Source organism: Eptatretus burgeri, chromosome 7 (genome assembly GCF_056783735.1).
Source record: "Eptatretus burgeri isolate ZD-2024b chromosome 7, Ebu_testis_v1, whole genome shotgun sequence".
NCBI lineage: Eukaryota > Metazoa > Chordata > Myxini > Myxiniformes > Myxinidae > Eptatretus > Eptatretus burgeri.
Window position 1 is genome coordinate 85,966,117 of NC_140967.1, and position 20,278 is coordinate 85,986,394.

Here is a 20,278-nt window from a genome sequence, read left to right on the forward strand (position 1 = left end):
GAAAAAAAAAGGAAAAAAAAAAAACCTAAATGGTGGTTCAGTACTACTCCTCGGGGTGTAAAGAAACTTTGAGGTGCCGTTAAAAATTGGGGGCACCAATTGTTATTTCAGGACAAAATGAGATCGGGGCAAGATGAAACTTAAGGATGAAGGAGGGAGCGGAGAGGGGGAGAAGTCAAAAATCCATTATATTTACATACGTAATCAGTGGATTGCTCCGAAACATGACATCCTGATCCATAACCGAGACGAAGTCTGTCATAAGTGAATGCTCAGAGATTTGCTCTTTCTGTAGTGTCAAACTCACTGAAAATGATTTTTATATCGCCACCTAGTGGGCAATATTTTATTTCCACATTCATTGATGAATTAGAGAAAAAAACAATTCATTAGCTGTAGTTCATTGAATGAATGTGTAAGCATTTATTCGGTGTGTTAATGGTTGTGGTTGTTAACGGCCAGAATAAGTTGTATTTCTCAAGTCATCATTCTAGTTGGTCGAAGTTATATTGTACACAACATATGGACTGCATATTGTCATGTGCTTTGTGGGGTTTAATTCAATCGATTAGATTTTGGTTCAGGTCCGGATGAAGATCCGGTCTGTCAGTGGGATATAACACGTAAACTGTTCAGCTTGGTGGAGGTATATGCTCTCCCGAGTGCCGTTCTAGTTCAAAAACTTATGGATGGATTATGACAACACTTGGTGGATGAGTTTGATAGGTGACAATAACAAGCTGATAAGAACTTGGTTCAAGTCCGGATGCTGATCCGGCCTATCAGTGGGATAGATAGTAATTCGCCCAAAGGTGGGACGAAGAGACGCTTCTACTTTAACTATTTAACTCGGATAATTTTAATTATAACTAACAAAACAAAATATGGGACAACAATAAAATAATCAATAAACCAAGCAAAAAAATCTGATCTCTTAATATTTCACAATTATGGCACAAACACGCAAGGCGCCCCAACAAGACAAGCACTGAATAGCTTAACCACTAATCTCGTGAGTCTGGTAACAACAGAGGATGGGTGAGGATGATGAAATTTGAAAAGTTGTAAAATAAACCCAAGAGGGGACAGATAGAAATTATAGAAGGAATTGTGACAATGCCAATCAGTCCACCATAGGTGTGGCCGGCTAGTACCGAGATAGGGTAGGCTGGCACACTGTTTGGTGAGAGTATTTTTGCTCTGGCAACTCAGTGACATACCGAGAGACATCTTTACTCTCTCCTCCATAACCCTGGCTCACACTGCACTGAACCCTTCTCTTCACTGAATTCAAATATATATTCACTGTCCTCTCACCCAATGGTTTCTGTTTAAATAACCTGGCCTCAGGGCAGAGTCTTGCAGCCACATAGTGGCAAGTTCTTGTACAGATGCAAACAATCACCACCTAACCTACCTTGGGCAACCCAGACACAAGCACGTTGGCGGGCATGGAGAGTCTGATATGTCGGGAATTTTAATCATAAAAAGGAAGGGGGTGACAACTTGCCAGACAACCACACAGGCCGTTCCGTCGCTCTCGCGTGGCCGTACGTGCGTGGCCGTACGTGCATGGCCATACGTGCATGCCCATACATGCGTGGCCGTACATACAAAAAAAAAAAAACTTTCAAACCGCATGCCAGAAACAACAACCACACAGGCCGTTCCTTCACTCTCGCGTGCCCATATGTGCGTGGCCGTACATGCAAAAAAAAAAAACTTTCAAACAACTACACAGGCCATTCCTTCGCTCTCATAAACGACGACTGGATTGGGGCATTGTGTTTATCTATAAATGCGGATAAGAAATCGAGAAATTATTGGAATACAGTCAGTCATCACTATCCAAAAGTAGTGCGTGCCCGTCGGGAATGTTCACATCATTCCACGAATTATCGCTTGCATTGAAGTAACAACTGCTGTGATACTTACACACAGAGTTAATTAAAATCAAGTTTACCTCCCTGTCTTTGCTTGCCATGACATTCGCTGCCATTTACCATTGGCACTCCTGACCCACGGTAACTAAGGCACCGATCGATCCCCATCGTAACCAGCACGGCACGTGACGTCATCGTCGGCCGGCCGTGCACGGCCTATGCAGCCACGCCCACGCAGCAATGTGTCCTGTGATTGGTGACTAAATGGCGCATCGGCCACGCCTACGCAGCAGGTGTCCTGCCATTGGTTGGTAAATAAATGGCCATAACTTGGGAATCACTTGTGCGATTAATATCAAATCTTGAAAAGACACATCCTCAGGTCACCAACAATATAGCTGGCAAGTTTCAATTACATCGGACCAGTAGTTGTCGGGAAACAGCGGTCACACACACACGCACGCACGCACGCACGCACGCACGCACGCACGCGCGCGCACACACACACACACACACACACACACACACACACACACACACACACACACACACACACACACACACACACACACACACACTGCTGGAATTATAGATAGATGAAATGAGGTCAATGAGATGACAAATGAAGGGGTTGAATGCAGACTGCAGAGCAATGAGTAAGGAAACCCGTCATTGTGAATCGTTTTTACCACCAAATTGAGATGTATCTCGTTGGCAAGTATGTTGAGTAGAGCTGAATTCCTTAACACTTCCAAAGGCCACAGCGTTTTGACAATTGGAAACAAAAAAAAGTTGTGCACTTTTTTTGATAAATTATTTTTGGAACAATTTTTCTTCAATAAATAAATAATAATAAAAATCGTCTCCATGTACATTGTACACACCTTTATCTCGTTAGCACCTCTTCATAAACAACATGGCTGAGGAAACGTCGCTTCTTCTTTGTTTCCTCATCCAGGGCAAGAATACGGAGGCTTTTAATGGCCAATTATTCAATTAGCGCCAACGTATTTTGCCTTTTCGCAAGGAAAAACACGAAGAGGAGAGGAGAGGAAAAACCCGTAATGGCGAACGCGGCCGAGTTTCTCTTCACCATCGACCAGCAACGCTTCCTGTCATTGGTTGATATAAAATGGCCGCAGCAACGGTTCCTGTCATTGGTTGGTAAATAAATGGCCATAACTTGGGAAGCACTTGTCCGATTAATATCAAACCTTGAAAAGGCACATCTCAGGTCCCCAGCAATATATCTGGCAAGTTTCAATTAGATCGGACCAGCGGTTGTCGAGAAACAGCGGTCACAGACACACACACACACACACACACACACACACACACACACACACACACACACACACACACACACACACAGATTGCTGGAATTATAGATAGATGCCGCACCATCTTGCTGGATAACTTAGACTGTGCATGTATGTTCACCCCAGATTTGCTTTGAAAAACTTTCACACAAGGAATGTCAACATCACAATAAAAACTTGGCAATTCTTAATCAATTTGATATAAAGAGATTAAATTTCAGCAATCCCCTTCTTCGAAAAGCAACCCCCTTCCATCAGCAACCCCCTTCTTGTGAAACTCAAAATCCAGGATCACTGCTCACCTCCACTCATTTGTTCCTCTTTTTTCACCGCTTGTGGGACCAACTTCCACGTTCTCTTCAATCTCATTCTTCCCTCCAGGTCTTCAAGACAGCTGTTCACCACCACCTCAAATCATCTCCCATCCAAAACCATGATCTTTTCTACCCCCGTTAACCTCCCTTCCCCAAGCACCCCCAAATTTCCAGTTTTTCCTTCCTGAGATTGCTACTATATCCATCTTATCCACCCCCTGCATTCTCATCCACCCTTCATCCTCAACAGCATTCCCTGTTTGTCCACACTTTGTCACTTGGCTCTGCTGTTGGCATTTCCCCCTTCTGTCTCAACTGTTCCTTTTGTTATGTTGCATCCTGATCTGTTCTGTGTTCTCAACTCTTCCACTCGGATTGACTCTGTGTTCAAGAAACTAAAATATTACCACTTTCCAGGAGCTGAACAGGTACTGTTGACAGCTCTCCCTGCTGCACCACTGATGGCTTTGTATTGGTTACGTACTTTATGCGGTGTTCCTTATGTCTTGTGTCTTCCACGCACCTTACGCCTTATGTCCTCCATCTTCCTCACATCTTGGGTCTTCCACGCAACTCCTCGTGCCTTGTGTCCTCCTCACACTATAAGTCTTCCATCTCCCTTGTGCGTTGCGTCTTGCATCGTCTTCACATCTTCCTCATATATTGGCTCTTCCTCGCATCTCCTCCTTGTGCCTTGTGTCCTCCTCGCATCTCCTCCTTGTGCCTTGTGTCCTCCTCGCATCTCCTCCTCGTGCTTTGTGTCCTCCTCACACCGTGCATCCTCCTCGCACCGTCGAGTCTTCCTCATGCCGTCTTCTCGAGGCACAACAGTGTCAGTATATGTCAATGTGATCATCAAAATCCTGGGGTGTATCAAATAATCACATTCACTGTGTTCTAAATGCCCTTTCACCGGGTCCCTCGCTGTGAGCTAGTCCACCAAAAGGAGAATACCAGCGATCAATCCGGGTCATCAGGATGGAATGTTTTGTGATTTAAGTCACTTTTTACACCAATAAAGTAATTAATTTACCAACGTTTTTGATTTTAGCTGCAAAGTAAGCTTTGGAAATGTGCAACAAAAACGTGAATATCACCATGACAAACACTTTAAATTAAGCAATAGATGGGAAGTTTGCAATGCTTACTATATGACATATTCAAGGTGGAACTTATTTGACAAAAGGAGAGAGTGAATGAAAACAAATAAGCAGCAGTAGTAGCTGAAGCTAACAAAATACTGTGTGATAACAATTTTATATTCTAAATTAGTCATATAATAGTTCACAGCAATTTCTCCAATTTCAGGTGGACCAGTTGTATTGTTTTCCAGCTTTCCAGTGGCTGCCTGTCTGTCTGTTGCACAGCATAAGCATTCGTCGTCAGCAGAACCAACTTTCAAAGGAAATTTTACACCTGAGACATGATCATCATCCAATAATTGTCCCACTGAACAATGTTAACCAAAAAAATCAATTCATATTTCTAAATATTTGCAATGAATACTTTTTGTAATATAATATTAAAGAAGAAGGGCACTCGGTAGAGCACATACCTCCACCACATAATTCCTGATCCACGAGAATATATCAGGCCCAATACATTTCTGAAATATCATGTTACATATCGTTTTTGGCCCGATCTCTCAATTGTGAAGAATCACTTTAAAAATTCAATAATCCTCGTATCCAGATGCGGATTCGGATCTTCACCAAAATCGAATCACTTCGTCTTTGCCACACACCCAACCTGTGCACAACTTTTTGAGATATCGTCCACACATCGGTTTAGCCCCATCTCTCAATTGGTGGAGAATCACTTAAAAAATTATCGGATCTGGATTCAGATCGTCATCAAAATTGAATCAATTCGTCCTTTTCACACACCGAACACGTCCACCAAATTTCATCTGAATCCGTCCACAACGTTTTGAGATATCCTGCACACAAACGTAGACAGACAAACCAGGGGTGAAAAGATAACCTTCTTCCACCTTTGGTGGCAGAATTATATTACAGTAATGTGTAATTATTTTTCTGTAATCTATAAATGTCGTCCGTTTTTTGAGGGATATTCCTAATTTTATCATTTATCATCCAAACTGTGCAAAGGTCATGCAAATGAACTTCCTCACTTTTCCCAGCAAAGGAACTTTATTTGGAAAGTTATGTAGTGATCTTTCTTTTGGCTGTAATTCGAACTTTTTTTCTTTTCCTTTTAGCTCCATTGCTCCTGATCGTGGGAATGGCATTTCAGCAGGAATTCAACCAATCAAAATTGAGAGCAAACCTTGCAAAACCACTTCACACAGCAGTCTAATTCCCTATTTGCTTTGAGCAACGCTTGTTTCTTTGGCAACGTCCCTCGTTACTCAAAATGTCCTGCAAATGCATCACACAATACGGTGGAGCAAGATGCTCCATGTAAATTTTTTTTATATATTTTGATGGATCTGGCTTAGGTAACTCTATATATATATATATATATATATATATATATATATATATATATATATATATATATATATATATATATATATATATATATATATATATATATATATATATATATATATGGACAGATATGACTGAGGTGACAAATGGAATTAGATAATGCGAGATATTTCCATAGCACATGTTCAACATCAGCATATGCCTTGTGTTGGCTTAATGGTTAGGGTGGTGGGCTTGGGATCCTAGGATCCTGAGTTCAAATCCCACTCAACTGTTGAATTAATACCAGAAGGGGTTAACTCTGCCTGTCATCCTTCTGAGGTTGACAAAATGAGTGCCAGCTTGCTGGTATCCTGGGTTGGAGAGGTGACTTGTCCATGATTGTGCCCACTAGCCAAGGAGACTGCTTTGGCAGCACCAATGCTCTGCACAGAGTATGGTCCCAATGGATAGAACATCAGTGTATGTATTCAGTGAGTGACAAGGCAGGGTTGAGTTTTGTGTGGAAGCTCCCATTCTCTCCACCACTGTTTTTTTTGTGGTGTTCCCCAATGTAATCTGTCTTTACGTGTGAGTTTCCTTTGCAGGACTCGGAGTCCCCGTGGCCCAGAAGAGATTGCAGTACACGGGGCCACATCTCCCCCAATTAATTTACAATAACAATCATTATATCACTGGAATGCTTGTTAAAAGAGCTTTAGTTTGATGCATAACATGATTTAGGAGAGCAAAATCTGAAACATTTTGATTTTAAAATGTGGTTCACAAGGGACCCAAAACAGTGGCCATTTTGAAATCCAAGATGGCCACTGTAGATATCCGCAGAAAGACTGGCAGCATCATTCCCATTTTGCATCGATGTATCCCGGTTGGTTTAAACACTGTTGCCAAGATTCAACCCAAAATAATGTTGTTTTTTTAACATTAACTGGTTCATAAGCAATGGCAGGTTCTGATCCATCAGCAACACGTGTCATTGGGAACATGTCGCAGTCAACATGACAACGACCCCAAGCATACATACAGCCAGTGTGGTTAAAAACTATATGGAATATTAAGAGGCTGTTGGAGCACTCACAAAGATGCCATGACCTGTACAAAGTCATGATATGAATACCATTAAGGCTTCACCGCTGCTATATCGGATTCGATGAATACTGAGAAATTCACAAAGCAATCCGACACCTTGGAGGAATTGTGAAAAGTGCAACAGGACGCTTGGAACAACATTTCACAGCAAAACATTGATAAACTGTATAAGAGCATGGAAAAGGTGTAATCAATAGAATAAAACCCAAAACACTATGTTTGTTTGTCATCAACTGTAATGTGTAGCATATACCACCACCTGGTGGTGGTGGGAGAGGGTAATATAAGTCCGCTGTGAAGATGACTTGCAATTTTGCACTGTTGGCCTGTTACTTTCACCATGCAGACAGGTTGGTGGCCTCTCTGCATTCTATCTTCTCCTCTTTAGTCTTGCACCCTCTGCCCTCTCTTGGCTCTGGAGGAGGCATGTCGGGTTTGTGCAGGGTGCACACAGCCTGCCAGTTTCCCTCTTCTTGTTAAACTCCCAAAATCCAGGCTCACTGCTCACCTCCACTAATTCGTTACTCGTTTTTTCTTGCCTGTGGAACCAACTTCCCCAGTCTATTCAGTCCCATTCTGCCCTCCTGGGCTTCAAGACAAGCCAATCACCACTTCCTCAGGACATCCCCCATCTGTACTCATGATCTTTTCTATCCCAAATTACCACATTCCCAAGCATTCCCTTTGTCCAGGTTATTGTGATTTCCCCCTATCCCTCGCCTCTTTTCATTTGTTAGTCATCAGTTCATTTGTTCCTTTTCTGTTTCATCCCCACTTTCCCCTTCTATTCCTATTCTTGCTGTGTTTCATTCAGTTTGTGTGCATCTTGTTAACTTTTCAGAAGGCTTGCGAATAATTAACTTTTCAGAATTAAAGGGTTAAAAATGACCATCTCCCCCACCATCTCCAGCCACGACCTTCTCGTATGGAAACTTGGATTCAAGGTTGTTTTGGCAAGTGTTACAAAGTAAATTAACTTTATTATTGTGATGCTGTCTATTATTAGGTAAATAATCACCTTATACTGTTACTTGCAACTAAAGCCATCGTTATACCAAGCTTATAGCCCGCTGTTGGCTTAGCAGCTAGGGTGGCTGGCTTAGGATCCGAGGGTCCTGAGTTTGAGCCCTGTTGGCTGCTGAATTGACACCAGGTGGGGTTGACTCAGCCTGTCATCCTTCTGAGATTGGTGAAATGAGTTCCGGTGTACTGGTAGAGGTGTACAACATCAGTGGCACAGCTGTGCTTCCAACAAATGACAGCTACTTGGCAGCTAAGCTGCTATTTGCGAGAGCAGAACAGAACCAAGCATATGGCTTTGCTTTTGGACTGGAACATTGCGGTTCGGAAACGAAGTGATTTTCCCAAAATAAATAATGGAAAAAGAGCTCCTGCATAATGAAGGTTCGCAAAACAAAGGGGTTATAAAGGTACGTAACCCCTTCACTAAGTGGGGGGAACCTGAACATTATGTGTTCCAGATAAGGACTTCAGCATGAAATGGCTCAGGGAGCATTTAAACAAGGCAAAAACACTTGGAAACATACCTGCGAGAAAAGAGGTGTGCCTCTGCACAATGAAATAGTTTTGAGAACTTTCTGATCAACTCATCCAAAAAGTTGATATCTTGCAGCCTGGACTCCAAAAAATCCCGACGAGGGCCCGTGAAAGGCCCGAAGGTTGTGGATGGGTGCATTCCGCCCAAATCTTTGTGCTTCTTCATACCGATGGGAAGGCCATATCTGGGGCTTGTCAACACACAGGGTTAAGTATAAAATGATATTTATGATTAATCATGTTTGGGGGTGGGAGGAATGGGAGTTGGAGCTGTATGGGTTGTGAGTGTCGTTATATATATATATATATATATATATATATATATATATATATATATATATATATATATATATATATATATATATATATATATATATATATATGTATATATATACATATATATATATATTTTTTTTTTTTGCATTCAGAAACAGCACAATTATGGTTAACCTATTTTGAAATTGTCACTCTTTCGTATAAGTTTTGAAAATTGTGTTTAAAAGACTATTTGAATTAGAGATTTTGTGCTAGCAACAGAAGGTTAAAAGTGTCACTGGAAACATACACAGCACATGCGCAAAAGGTCTCATGAAGCATTCATAAATCATTTCGAAAGTCACATATTGGCAGAAAATATTTGATATTAACAAGGGCTATTTGGTGCTGCCCGTAGGGGAAGGGTGGGAGAGATACCCGGCACTGCCTGGCTGGGTGAGCTTTTCCTGGCGGTGGTTTCGGGATGTGTTACATGTTGAAAAACTATGGAAATCTTGGCCTCATGGTGCTTACCTTTTGCCTGCGAACCAACAGCAGCACCACCTGACCCCACATCCCAGTACACACTTTACAGCGGCCTTTGGTGGCCTCAATACAGACGTCAAAGCCAACGTGAGGTAGCTTAAAACCTTGCCCACATTCTGAAGTACCTACACCCAAAATTTGGGGCCTCAAGGTGCTACGCTTTGGGAATGAAAGAATAACGTACAGATACACAAACGCACAAACACACTCAACCACTTTAAAATATTTATGTAGAACAGCAGGGACTACCTGATGCTGCCCTTGAAGTGGATAGTTTACCTGTGTTGCCTGGCTGGGTGAGCTTTTCCCAGCAGTGGTTTCAGTCGTGGAAGATAAACAAATACCCCCCCCCCACACACAAACGAAAATATTTCCAAGATTACAGCGTTTCCATGGCTTGTGTGCGTGTAGAAGGGATGGGGGTGGGGGGAGGGGAGTATACCTATGACTTGGCCCTGGGTACCCCCAGCACGTTTGCAAAATTGGCCCAGCCATGGAGAATAGCCCAGCCATATCTTCATGATTTTCAGACATACACACAAGACAAGCATAATTTCCATGTTGGTGAGGAGGGGGGGGGGAGGGGGGAGTGGGGGCATATTTTTGGTGCCATTGACTTCAACCTGGGTACCCCCAACACTTATGCAAAATCAGTTTGAGATTGGCCGAGCTGTTTTTTTCTATTTTTCAGAAGCACACAAACATACATGGACAGAATTTTCTTGAGGGACGAGGTGTTTGTGTGTGGGGGTTGGGGAGAGGGGCAGCTTAAAACCTTACCCCGATTCTGCAGTTCCCACTCAAAATTTGGGGGCTCTCGGTACTCCAGTTCAGCAGTGAAACAATAACGTACAAACAAACAAACACATAAACAAACAAACAAACACAAACAAACACACAAACAAACAAGCATACAAACAAACAAACACAAACAAACAAACACACAAACAAACACACAAACAAACAAACACACAAACAAACAAACAAACACAAACAAACACACAAACAAACAAGCATACAAACAAACACAAACAAACAAACACACAAACAAACAAACACACAAACAAATAAACACACAAACAAACAAACACACAAACAAACAAACAAACACACAAACAAACAAACACACACAAACAAGCATACAAACAAACAAACACAAACAAACACACAAACAAACAAACACACACAAACAAGCATACAAACAAACACACAAACAAACACATGAAAATATTTATCTCGCTGACTTGCATTACCCCATCCCATCAGGCGGGGGCGCCGTGTAACACACTCACACAGAGAATTGGGAACCTTCCCCCATCCTGATCCCCCAGGATTTGGATTTATTTATTTATTTTTTCTTACTGCCGAAAACCTTCACGGGCACACCCCGAATAAATCGCCAGTTTTACACTCATTCCCGACATTCTGTTCAGCGGTTCACGAGTGCAGAGAAATCAATAATAAACAAACACAGACACTTCTCCAATCATATACAGTACAGTACAGTATTGTACAGTCAGTATCATCTCGATGTGTGACGAAGTTGGCCATGGAATATGGTAATGCTCTTTTACAAATACAACGAACCACGACAAATTTAGCACTGTGACACTCCAGCTGGCAATACAGGATTCCAGGCGACGGGAAACGCCATTGTACCTCCCGTGCGGTGTATAATCATGGTTGACGCAACTCTGCCTCGCTCTGCTCAAAAGTTATTATTGCATTGTACAATTCAAGAAATATCTCTTAAAACGAAGATAATTTAAATATACCGGATGAAATATAAATAACAACGGTGAAAATTAATCACTCTCACCCGAGACGATCAGTCCCGTCAAACGGGTGAACGTGACGTCACCGTCAGAGCGATCCAATCAGGACGCAGCTCGAAGAGTCGTGCGGCGTTTCCATGGAGACGAACAGCATGGTGAAGCAAACGATCCAGATATTCGCCAGGATTAGGCCAACGAAAAAGCCAACCGGTGTAAGTGCCTTTCCATGTACTTCCATGTTTGTCTCACGATCAGCCCGTGAATTGGTGAAGGGCCGTCCGACGGGGTTGGTGTTGTAGCTGTTTGTCCGTCGAATTTCACTGAATCACGAGTCGTCATACGTCACAATGATCAATATTACTGATTTATCTGAGATAAAAAGATAACAATGGTCATTATTACTTTCATTGTTTCATTGGACGGTGAAGAGGTAGTGCACCGAGCTTTGAGCTGTTTAACCTGGGTTCGATTCCCGATATCTCCCGATCTCCCCACCCGAGAAACTGTCACTTGGATACTTGGCAGGCAGGAAAAGGGAGACGTCTTGGATGGGCATTAAGCTGGGTGTCTTGTCGACTCGTATTAATTGGTAGAAGTGAAATATCTGATTGTGTTTTTTGTAAAGAGGAGGTGAGTTATCTCCAGCAGCCTGAACAAATTACAAATCTCTGCCCCGACACGAGGAAAGCAAAGTCAAACCTGTCTGTGTCCCCCTTTGCTTGAGCCTGGCAGCGCTGAACCTTCATGTGGAGGAGAGGAAAAGAAGAATAGGAATACAAGGCAGAGGAATAGCAGGGAAGAGAAGAGAGTGTGAGGGATAGTGAGGGATAGTGAGGGATAGTGAGGGGAGAAAGAGGGATAGAGATAGGCTAGGTGGGGTACTGGTTGGTGCTGGCAGGGTGCTGATTGACGCTTGTGGGGTGTGGGTTAGCACTGGTGGGGTGCTAGTTGGTGCCGGTGGGGTGCGACTGAGGGCTGGTGGGGTGCGAGTTAGCACTGGTGGAGTGCTGGTTAGTGCTGGCAGGGTGCTGATTGTCACTGGTGGGGTGCTAGTTGGTGCCGGTGGAGTGTGAGTTAGGGCTGGTGGGGTGCGAGTTAGGGCTGGTGGGGTGCGAGTTCGGGCTGGTGGGGTGCTGGTTGGTGCTGGCAGGGTGCTGATTGACGCTGGTGGGGTGCGAGTTAGCACCGGTGGGTACTGGTTAGTGCCGGCAGGGTGCTGATTGACGCTGGTGGGGTGCGAGTTAGCACTGGTGGGGTGCTGATTAGTGCCAGCAGGGTGCTGATTGATGCTGGTGGGGTGCGAGTTAGTACCGGTGGGGTGATATTTGGTGCCGGCAGAGTGCTGATTGACGCTGGTGGAGTGCGAGTTCGCACCGGCGGGGTGCTCGTTGGTGCCGGTGGGGTGTGAGTTAGCACCAGTGGGGGTGCAAGTTTGCAGCGGTGAGGTTTGAGTTGGCACCGTTGAGGAGCTGGTTAGTTCCAGCAGGGTGCAGGTTAGTAGCACTGGAGTGAGTGCTGGTTGGTGTTTGCGGGGTTATAGTTGGAGCCTGTGGAGGTTGAGGTCGTACCCGCGGAGGTTGAGGTTGCGTGCGCGGAGAATGAGTTTGTTTGAACGGAGGTTGAGGCACTGCCAATCGGAACAGGTTTAGATTCTGGCATAACTGTGGAAGAGCAGGTTTCGTTGGAAAGGGGTTAGTGCAAACTCATATTGGATGAACTTGATTGAGCGACCATCATGAAGGAGCAATTGGTGGTCATGACAGGTGGTTGAAGGGGGAAAAGGTTTCTCAAGTCCAGAAGCATCAAACTAGCCAGGTAAGTGGGTGCAAGAAGCAGTTGTCTCAGTGGATCATTTCCTGCAGCCATGCTTGGACACCCGAGACTCCACAATTATACAAGGAACAGCCTTAGGGGAATGTTTCCTCAGGGTGAACTTGGACCATGGAGGAGGAATGGTGTGAGTCTAGTTTTGGTGGAAATAACCACCTTGTAAATTTGTATGTGCCAGGAAGCCTGGGGGCTTGCCTGGCATGACTTGCATTTAGTTCCAGTTTCGAAATTGTGCTGAGCTGGGCCACACAGGGAATTTGTTCGTGGCCCTCCCTGGTAGTCCACACCAATGTGGGTCTAACCTGAGCTACAGTCTCAAGGTGAGTAGCCCAGACCCAGGAGGAGGTTATCTCCAGGTGTGTAAAGTGGTCCTTAATGGACACTGTTGAAGGTGTGCTAGGGGGGACCACGTGAAGAATTATTGTGTTTCCGTGCCTTGGGGGTAGTGCCTCTGAGGGCCAAAGATGTCTGAAGAAGGAACCGCCAAGGCAGGTAGTCCAGCAGTCTCTGCTTGAGGCTCAGGGACCACCCAGCATGTGATGACTCACAGTGCTAAGCTGGGTCTATGAATTGGTTTGAGGAAACAGGCAATGAGAGCCGTCATGTTACACCGAGTGGAGAAGGTTTAAAATGGAAAAGAAGAAATAACGTCTGTGTTTTGTGCTGTTGTGTTTCTGTGTGCAGGCCAGGGTCTGGCGGTGGGGACACATGTGCTACCCTGTGTGGCAGGTTTAGTGGTAATGGTTGGCAGCCGAATAAATAACATTGTGTTGTAAGGTTTGTGGGTGGGGAAGTTGTGTCTCTCCGCAGGAGGATGGGGCTCTCAAGGAGAGTGAGGAATGTCGACCTTTGCCATGCCTCACTTCCCTCTGCTCCAATTTGCAACTGGAAATGGGGAATCTGCTGGGAAGAGGGTCAGATTTGTTCGGCCTTGAGGTAAGGAGGCCCCTGATAATTATGTGGAAGGCCCTTTCCATGACATACCACCCCACCCCTCCACACTCCAGCGGGGACACAACAATGGAGCTGTGTTGGTGCTCGGAGGCCGGATTGATGGGGAGCTCATGAATTCCCCTATTAGTTGGTTCCTTGTTTAGCCCTGCAGACATTCACACACGGTCACACCCTCCACCACCTCATTTTAAGATCTCTCGGCTGCTTAATTTCATGAAGAGTATCCTGGAACTGCCCTTGTGTCCAGATTCTTTGAAAAAAGAAGAATGTTTCAGGCAGCTCACCAACACTCGAGGTTTATGTAACTCTGAACTTTCTTTGAAAGGACTCAAAACGACATAAAAAAACCCGTGCTTTGTCACATGAGTACACAGTTCACCACAAAAAGGGAAGTGAAACTGCACAACTGCCCCAAGTGGAGATGACACAAAACATGGCTGGAACATAAATATGAATTTGTACATTCAAACTTGGTTCCATCACACTCCTCACCTGGTTTTTATAAATATATACCTTGACACTCCAGCAGCAATCAAATGATTGAATCAATCAAAGGGAATGACATGAACATGAGGACTGGGGGAGCCACCTTGGCTCGGAACATTGTTTGAATTCATTAAATGAACTGATTACGCAGTACATAATAGAGCCGCGAAATTGATGGACCAGACTCTGGCTAATGGATCGGCACACAATGGAAAACAAAAAGACAATGTCAAATTCACAACCAATAGAACACAGTGAAGGAATTCACTATTTCCCCACTGGTATGAGCACTGCGACCTCAGTTACAGGTCGCAGGTATATATAGGAGTTTTCAGTCCTTCATGGTGTGGATTCGCACTTTTTGAACTCGACCATCTGCAGAAGGGCAATGTCTCAATTGAGCGTCCATAGGGCCAGTTGTTTCTGTGAGCATCTGTCTTCAGCAGAACGATATCACCAACACAAAGGTTGCGTTCCTTGACTTGCCACCGCGTACGCGGTTGCAGGGTCAGGAGATATTCTTTGCGCCATCTTCATCATCATCAACATCATCATCATCTTCATCATCAGTATATGGAAAAGAAGGAATATTCCTGTAATCATCCCAGCCTTCTCTACACTATCTAGTAATACTTTCCATACCATTTGTGCATGCCTGAAGGACTGTCGGTCAGGAACTTTTGATTCCACCATTGAATGTCAAGTTTGACCTGAAAGCATTGACTCAATTTTGTTTCAACCACACTATCAGGAGGATTATGCCTGGTGTTGGCTTAATGGTTAGGGTGGTGGGCTTGGGATCCTTGGGTCCAGCGTTCAAATCCTGCTTGGCTGTTGAATTAATACCAGGTGGGGTTGACTCAGCTTGTCATCCTTCTGAGGTTGGCAAAATGAGTACCAGCTTGCTGGGATGATTGAGACATTTGAATATCCTTTGTCGGAGTGGCGACCCGTCCAGGATTGTGCCCAATAGCCCAGGAGACTGCTTTGGTGGCACCAACGCTCTGCACAGAGTATGGTGTCAGGGAGATTGTTCCAATCCGTTACAATCATCTGACCGAAGAACTTGCTTCTAATATTCAGTCTCGACCTGTGTCTGTGCAGCTTGAATGTGTGTCCTTGGACACACAGTCTCGACCTGTATGTCCTATAGTGGATTTCCCTTGTGAATAACATTTATACTGGTATTCTTACTTTACCTACCATGATCTTGTAAACTGTGATCATGTCACCTCTTCTACGTCTATGGTGCATAGAGTGGAGATTTCGGGCTTGTGGTCGATGTTCATATGTCATACCACGTAACTCCGGAACCAGTCTTGTCGCTCTTCGCTGCACCCTCTCGATCTTGTCTCTGTCCATTTTATATCTCATATTCCAAAGGATATTGTCATAGTCAAGGTGTGGTCAAACCAGGGTTGAGTATACTATGTGGGGAATATCTCTTTTGTTAAAGTCATAAATGTCCTTTTGATAAAATTTCAAGTATCTGGTTTGCTTTTAGTGCAGCTGCTGAAACATGTTTATAGAATTTGAGTTCTGAACCCATCACCACCCCAAGTCCTTCACTTCTTGCACTTCCTGTAAGTCTATTCCACTCATCTGATGAGCAGTCAATGTGTTTGATCCTCTGACATGCAGGTCTTTGCATTTAAGTTGAAAAGGAGTTGTCATTTGTCTGACCATTTTTTTTTTTGCTTCGTTCAAATCGTCTTGCATCGAGTCCTTTTGACTTTGGCTTTTCACTGGACCAATGATTTTTGTATCATCAGCAAAATTATACATAGAGTTTATGAGCCCATCTGGTATATCATTGATAAACATCACGAACAGCAAAGGCCCCAGTACACTGACTTGGAGGACTCCACCTCCAACTGATTTCCATTCGGATTTCACTGCATTGATGGCCACCCATTGTATTCTGCCAGATAGGAATGCCTCAATCCATCTGTGCAGCTTCCCTTCGATTCCGCTGCCACTTTTTCCAGGAGCCTTCTGTGTGTGACGGCATCGAATGCTTCATGAAAATCCAAGTACATGATGTCCACAGGATCTCCGTGGTCAATCAATCGAGTCAATTCCTCAAAGACGCAAAGTAGTTAAGACATGTATGATCGGCTGGGAGGAAGTTCATGCTGGCTGTCCACAAACAGATCATGCGTTGTCATGTCCTTTACCACAGCATCCCTGATAGCACTCTCCACGACTTTTCCTGCCACCAAAGTCAGACTTACAGAGTGATAGTTTTCAGTAAGTTTTTTTGCTCCCTTTCTTTTGGATCGGGGTTACATTTGCCATCCTCCAATCTTCAGGTAAAACACCCTCATCCAAAGATTTCTGGAATATCAGTCTCAAGGGTCCTGTGCTGATGCTAGCCGTTTCCTTGAGACATCGAGGGTGTAAACAATCTGGTCCTGCTCACTTGCCACCATTTAGATTCAGGAGCTTCTTCCTGACTTCCTCTTCAGTAATGTTGACATCTTCCAGTGCACCTTGACCAGAAGGTATTCTTGACATCTTGAAAGAAGGTATACCAAATGCTGTACATGTCGCCACTGATAGCCGAAGATGTCTGTAGGATGACTGAAGTCGCCTGGTGGTGAATGAAGAGGCGTTGTCTTCATGGTAAGTAGTGTTGCTGGTGTCAAGATTTCTGGGATGTCTGGATCTATAGATGCCGGTGCAAGTGTATGAGTGTTGACACAAGTGCACACCTCTGCCTGGAAGGTAATAAGGAGTTCATAGATTGGAGAAACTTTCATCTTCAAGAGAATTGCTTCAAGAATACTACGACAGACACTGACCATTCTTTCCCACACTCCACCAATATGTGACCCATGGAGGGTGAGGAGGTGGGGGAGGGTTGAACTTCCACTCAACTTTGTTGTCCATAAAGTATCTGCCAATAAACTTTTTGTCCATTTCCTTCAGGGCATCATTTAGCACATTTTGAGCCCCAACGAAGTTGCTTCCACAGTCTGAAGGTAAGGTTTTTTTTACAGGCCAATGGATAGCGACGAAGCGGCACAGTGCATTGATAAATGATGATGAAGTCATCTCCCCAATGACTTATATGTGCACTGCCCTTGTTGACATACAGGTAAATAATATAGCCCAGTGTTTTCCAGAGGAATATGGCTGCTCCTGGTACAACGGGTGAGAACTTGAGTACAGGGAGCAGATAAGAAGGTACACGTCGTTCAAGAGGAAGATCACCAATTTGCTGCTGTACACATTTCCCTTGGAGTTTATGACATGTGATGCAATTGTTCAGTGTACCATCAATGCGACACTCGCCAGCAACCACACAATATCCACCTGAGTGAATAGCAGCACTTGTGAAGTGTCTACCTTCATGATTAACTCATTCATGATAATGATGTACAACGAGGGTCATAACATGATGTTGTTTGGATAGTATGACTGGATGTCGATCCTTGTCACTTTGGTCTGCTCGGTCAAGTACTACTGACTCGCAGAATTCCTTTATCGTGGAAGGCAGGATTCAATTTGTGCATGGGGCTGAATTTGTCCACTTGCTTGCTGTGAGTGAGGCTGTGAATTTCCTGAGGCATAGGACTCATCATGGACATTGCTAACTATATTCATTGTAGCCTCCTCCATCAGATGAACTGGAAGTTGTTGGTGGTCATGTCGACCATTGTGATTGTCTGGCTGCCTCTTTAGCTTAAACAAGCATATGAAGTTCACCAACAACACGATACCTTTGTTTGCAGACTTACACTTTGAGAAACTTGTGAAATGCTGTGTTCCCAATGAATGTTCATGCTTTCTTGCCAATACGGCTGTATAATGAAAACTCTGCATCATTAACCAAGTCTGCAACAGACAGAGTGGGTTTAATGGGTTGTTCAGAATCCCAGAGAAATTTTGTCCCTGGCAGCCATAAAGACCACCAAGTCATAGGTTTTCATGGAGCAAGTGGCCAGGTCTGCCTGGTTGATGTCCATTGCCATGTAGTTCCATTGAGAAGGTGATTTACTCTTATGGATCCTTTGAACAAGGTTGGCCACAAACATATACAGTAGAACTGTCAAGATTCGTTGTTTATATACCCGAGCATCGCACGACTGTCCGTGTAGACTGTAGAGTGACGGAGATGAGTTCTATGTCGAGCTCGTATGTGATGACGTCAGCCAATTTGACAGCCAGAACAGCAGCAGAGAGTTCTAAACGCTGAATACTTGTCGTCTGTAATGGTGTCAATATTGCTTTTCCTGCAACGAAACCTACCACGACCTCACCATTGCCGTTGACAAGACGCAAATAACTGCAGACACCAAATGCCTCAGTCAATGCGTCTGAGCAAACATGTAACTTACAGCGTGAGTTTTCAGATATCGGATAAGGACAATAAGCACGCAGAACGCGTACGGTGGTGAGTGCGGTGAGAAAGGCACACCAGTTGTCCCATTGTTTCTTGAAATATTCAGGAAGTGGTTCATCCAATCCGAGTGCAGCTCTGGCATTGTTGGGTAAGGTCATCTGACACAGCAACATCTTTCCTGCAACGACAGGTGCTGAGAAACCGAAGGGGTCGTAAATGCTGTTGACTGCAGAAATAACTCCATGCATCGTGAATAACTTGTGCATGTCAGGAACAGTGAAGATGATGGCATCTGTTTCCAAATCCCATGACACTCCAAGTGACCGCTGAATGGGAAGTGGGTCGGCACCAAGGTCAAGCTTACCTAAATCTTAGCATGCTCGCTGTCTGGAAAATGAGCCATCACTTCCATGCTATTGGAAGCAACTGTATGCAGAAGTAGATTCACAGTGGACAACATTGCCTTGGTACGAGTCAGGAGGTCTATGGCTTTAACAGGGGTAGCGAAGCTCACCAAACCATCAACATAAAATTTCTGTTCTCCCTTACGTTTTGCGTCACATCCGTATATTTCTTCACCACTCCAAAGGCAGCAATGGTAAGACTAGGACTGTTCCCAAATATGTGCACCTTCATATGAAATTCAGACATGTCCGCTTTGGGGTCATTGTTCTTAAACCAAAGAAATCACAGAAAGTCTTGGTGATCCTCACGCACATAGAAAGAATGGAACATTTGTTCTACGTCGGTCATGATGGCAATGGATTCCTATCTGGAACATACCAATACCCGAACAGACTATTGACGAGTTCTGGGTTAGGTCGTAGTACCTGATTTAGCGAGACATCATGAGAGGTAGCACTGCCGTCAAATACCTCGTGTATTTCTTCAGGGTGCATGGATGGAATACAGCAAAATGAGGAAGATACCATCTCGGTCGTTTTTCCTTTGTTCTTGGTTCAAGAGGTTCAGCATGTCCTTTAGAAAAGAGTTTAGCCATGAAGTCCATGTACTGCTGTTTAATGGCTGGTTTCTTATCCAGAAGTTTGCAAAGAGACCTTAAGCAGTTGATTCCAAGGGGTTGATTGTCTGGAAACTTTACATGATCTCTGAAGGGTAATGGAGCCACTCTGTTGCTATTGTCATTCTGAATTAATCTATTTTCTATGATAGCAAGAAAGTGATTGTCTTCTATGGAGCGACTTGGCTTGTCATCATTTCTTGTTCACCAATAAACATCTCTGCTAGCCACGTTGTTGTAGACTCTGGTCGAAGGATCTCCCGAAGAGCTAACTTGGAGGTATGTGATGATCTGGTACGATGACGTCCTTGATGGTGATACGATTAGGGCATGGCGAGCAGATTGATGGTCTTCCATTGTCGAGAATGTGGGTACGATAGGCCTCCACTTACTCAGGGCTATGGACGTCGCCCAGTCTTACGTCGTCAATTATCACCCATTGGAAATC

At 44.1% G+C, this 20,278-nt stretch overlaps 1 protein-coding gene across 13 annotated transcripts in view; it reads left to right on the forward strand.

The window, feature by feature from the left end:
• The first annotated feature begins 11,266 nt into the window (after nt 1-11,266).
• Nucleotides 11,267-20,278, forward strand: part of KIF6 (kinesin family member 6) — a 67,592-nt gene continuing 58,580 nt past the window's right edge. For 12 of the 13 annotated variants that reach the window (XR_015060331.1, XR_015060332.1, XR_015060333.1 and 9 more), the window contains exon 1: nt 11,268-11,403. Coding sequence is in view for 9 of the 13 variants with exons in the window: in XM_085889376.1 (XP_085745502.1) it covers nt 11,329-11,403 (75 nt within the window). In the remaining 4 variants the exon portion in view is untranslated. Of the gene's footprint in view, nt 11,404-20,278 lie in introns of all 13 variants that reach the window. The other variant, XM_085889381.1, reaches the window with a different exon arrangement.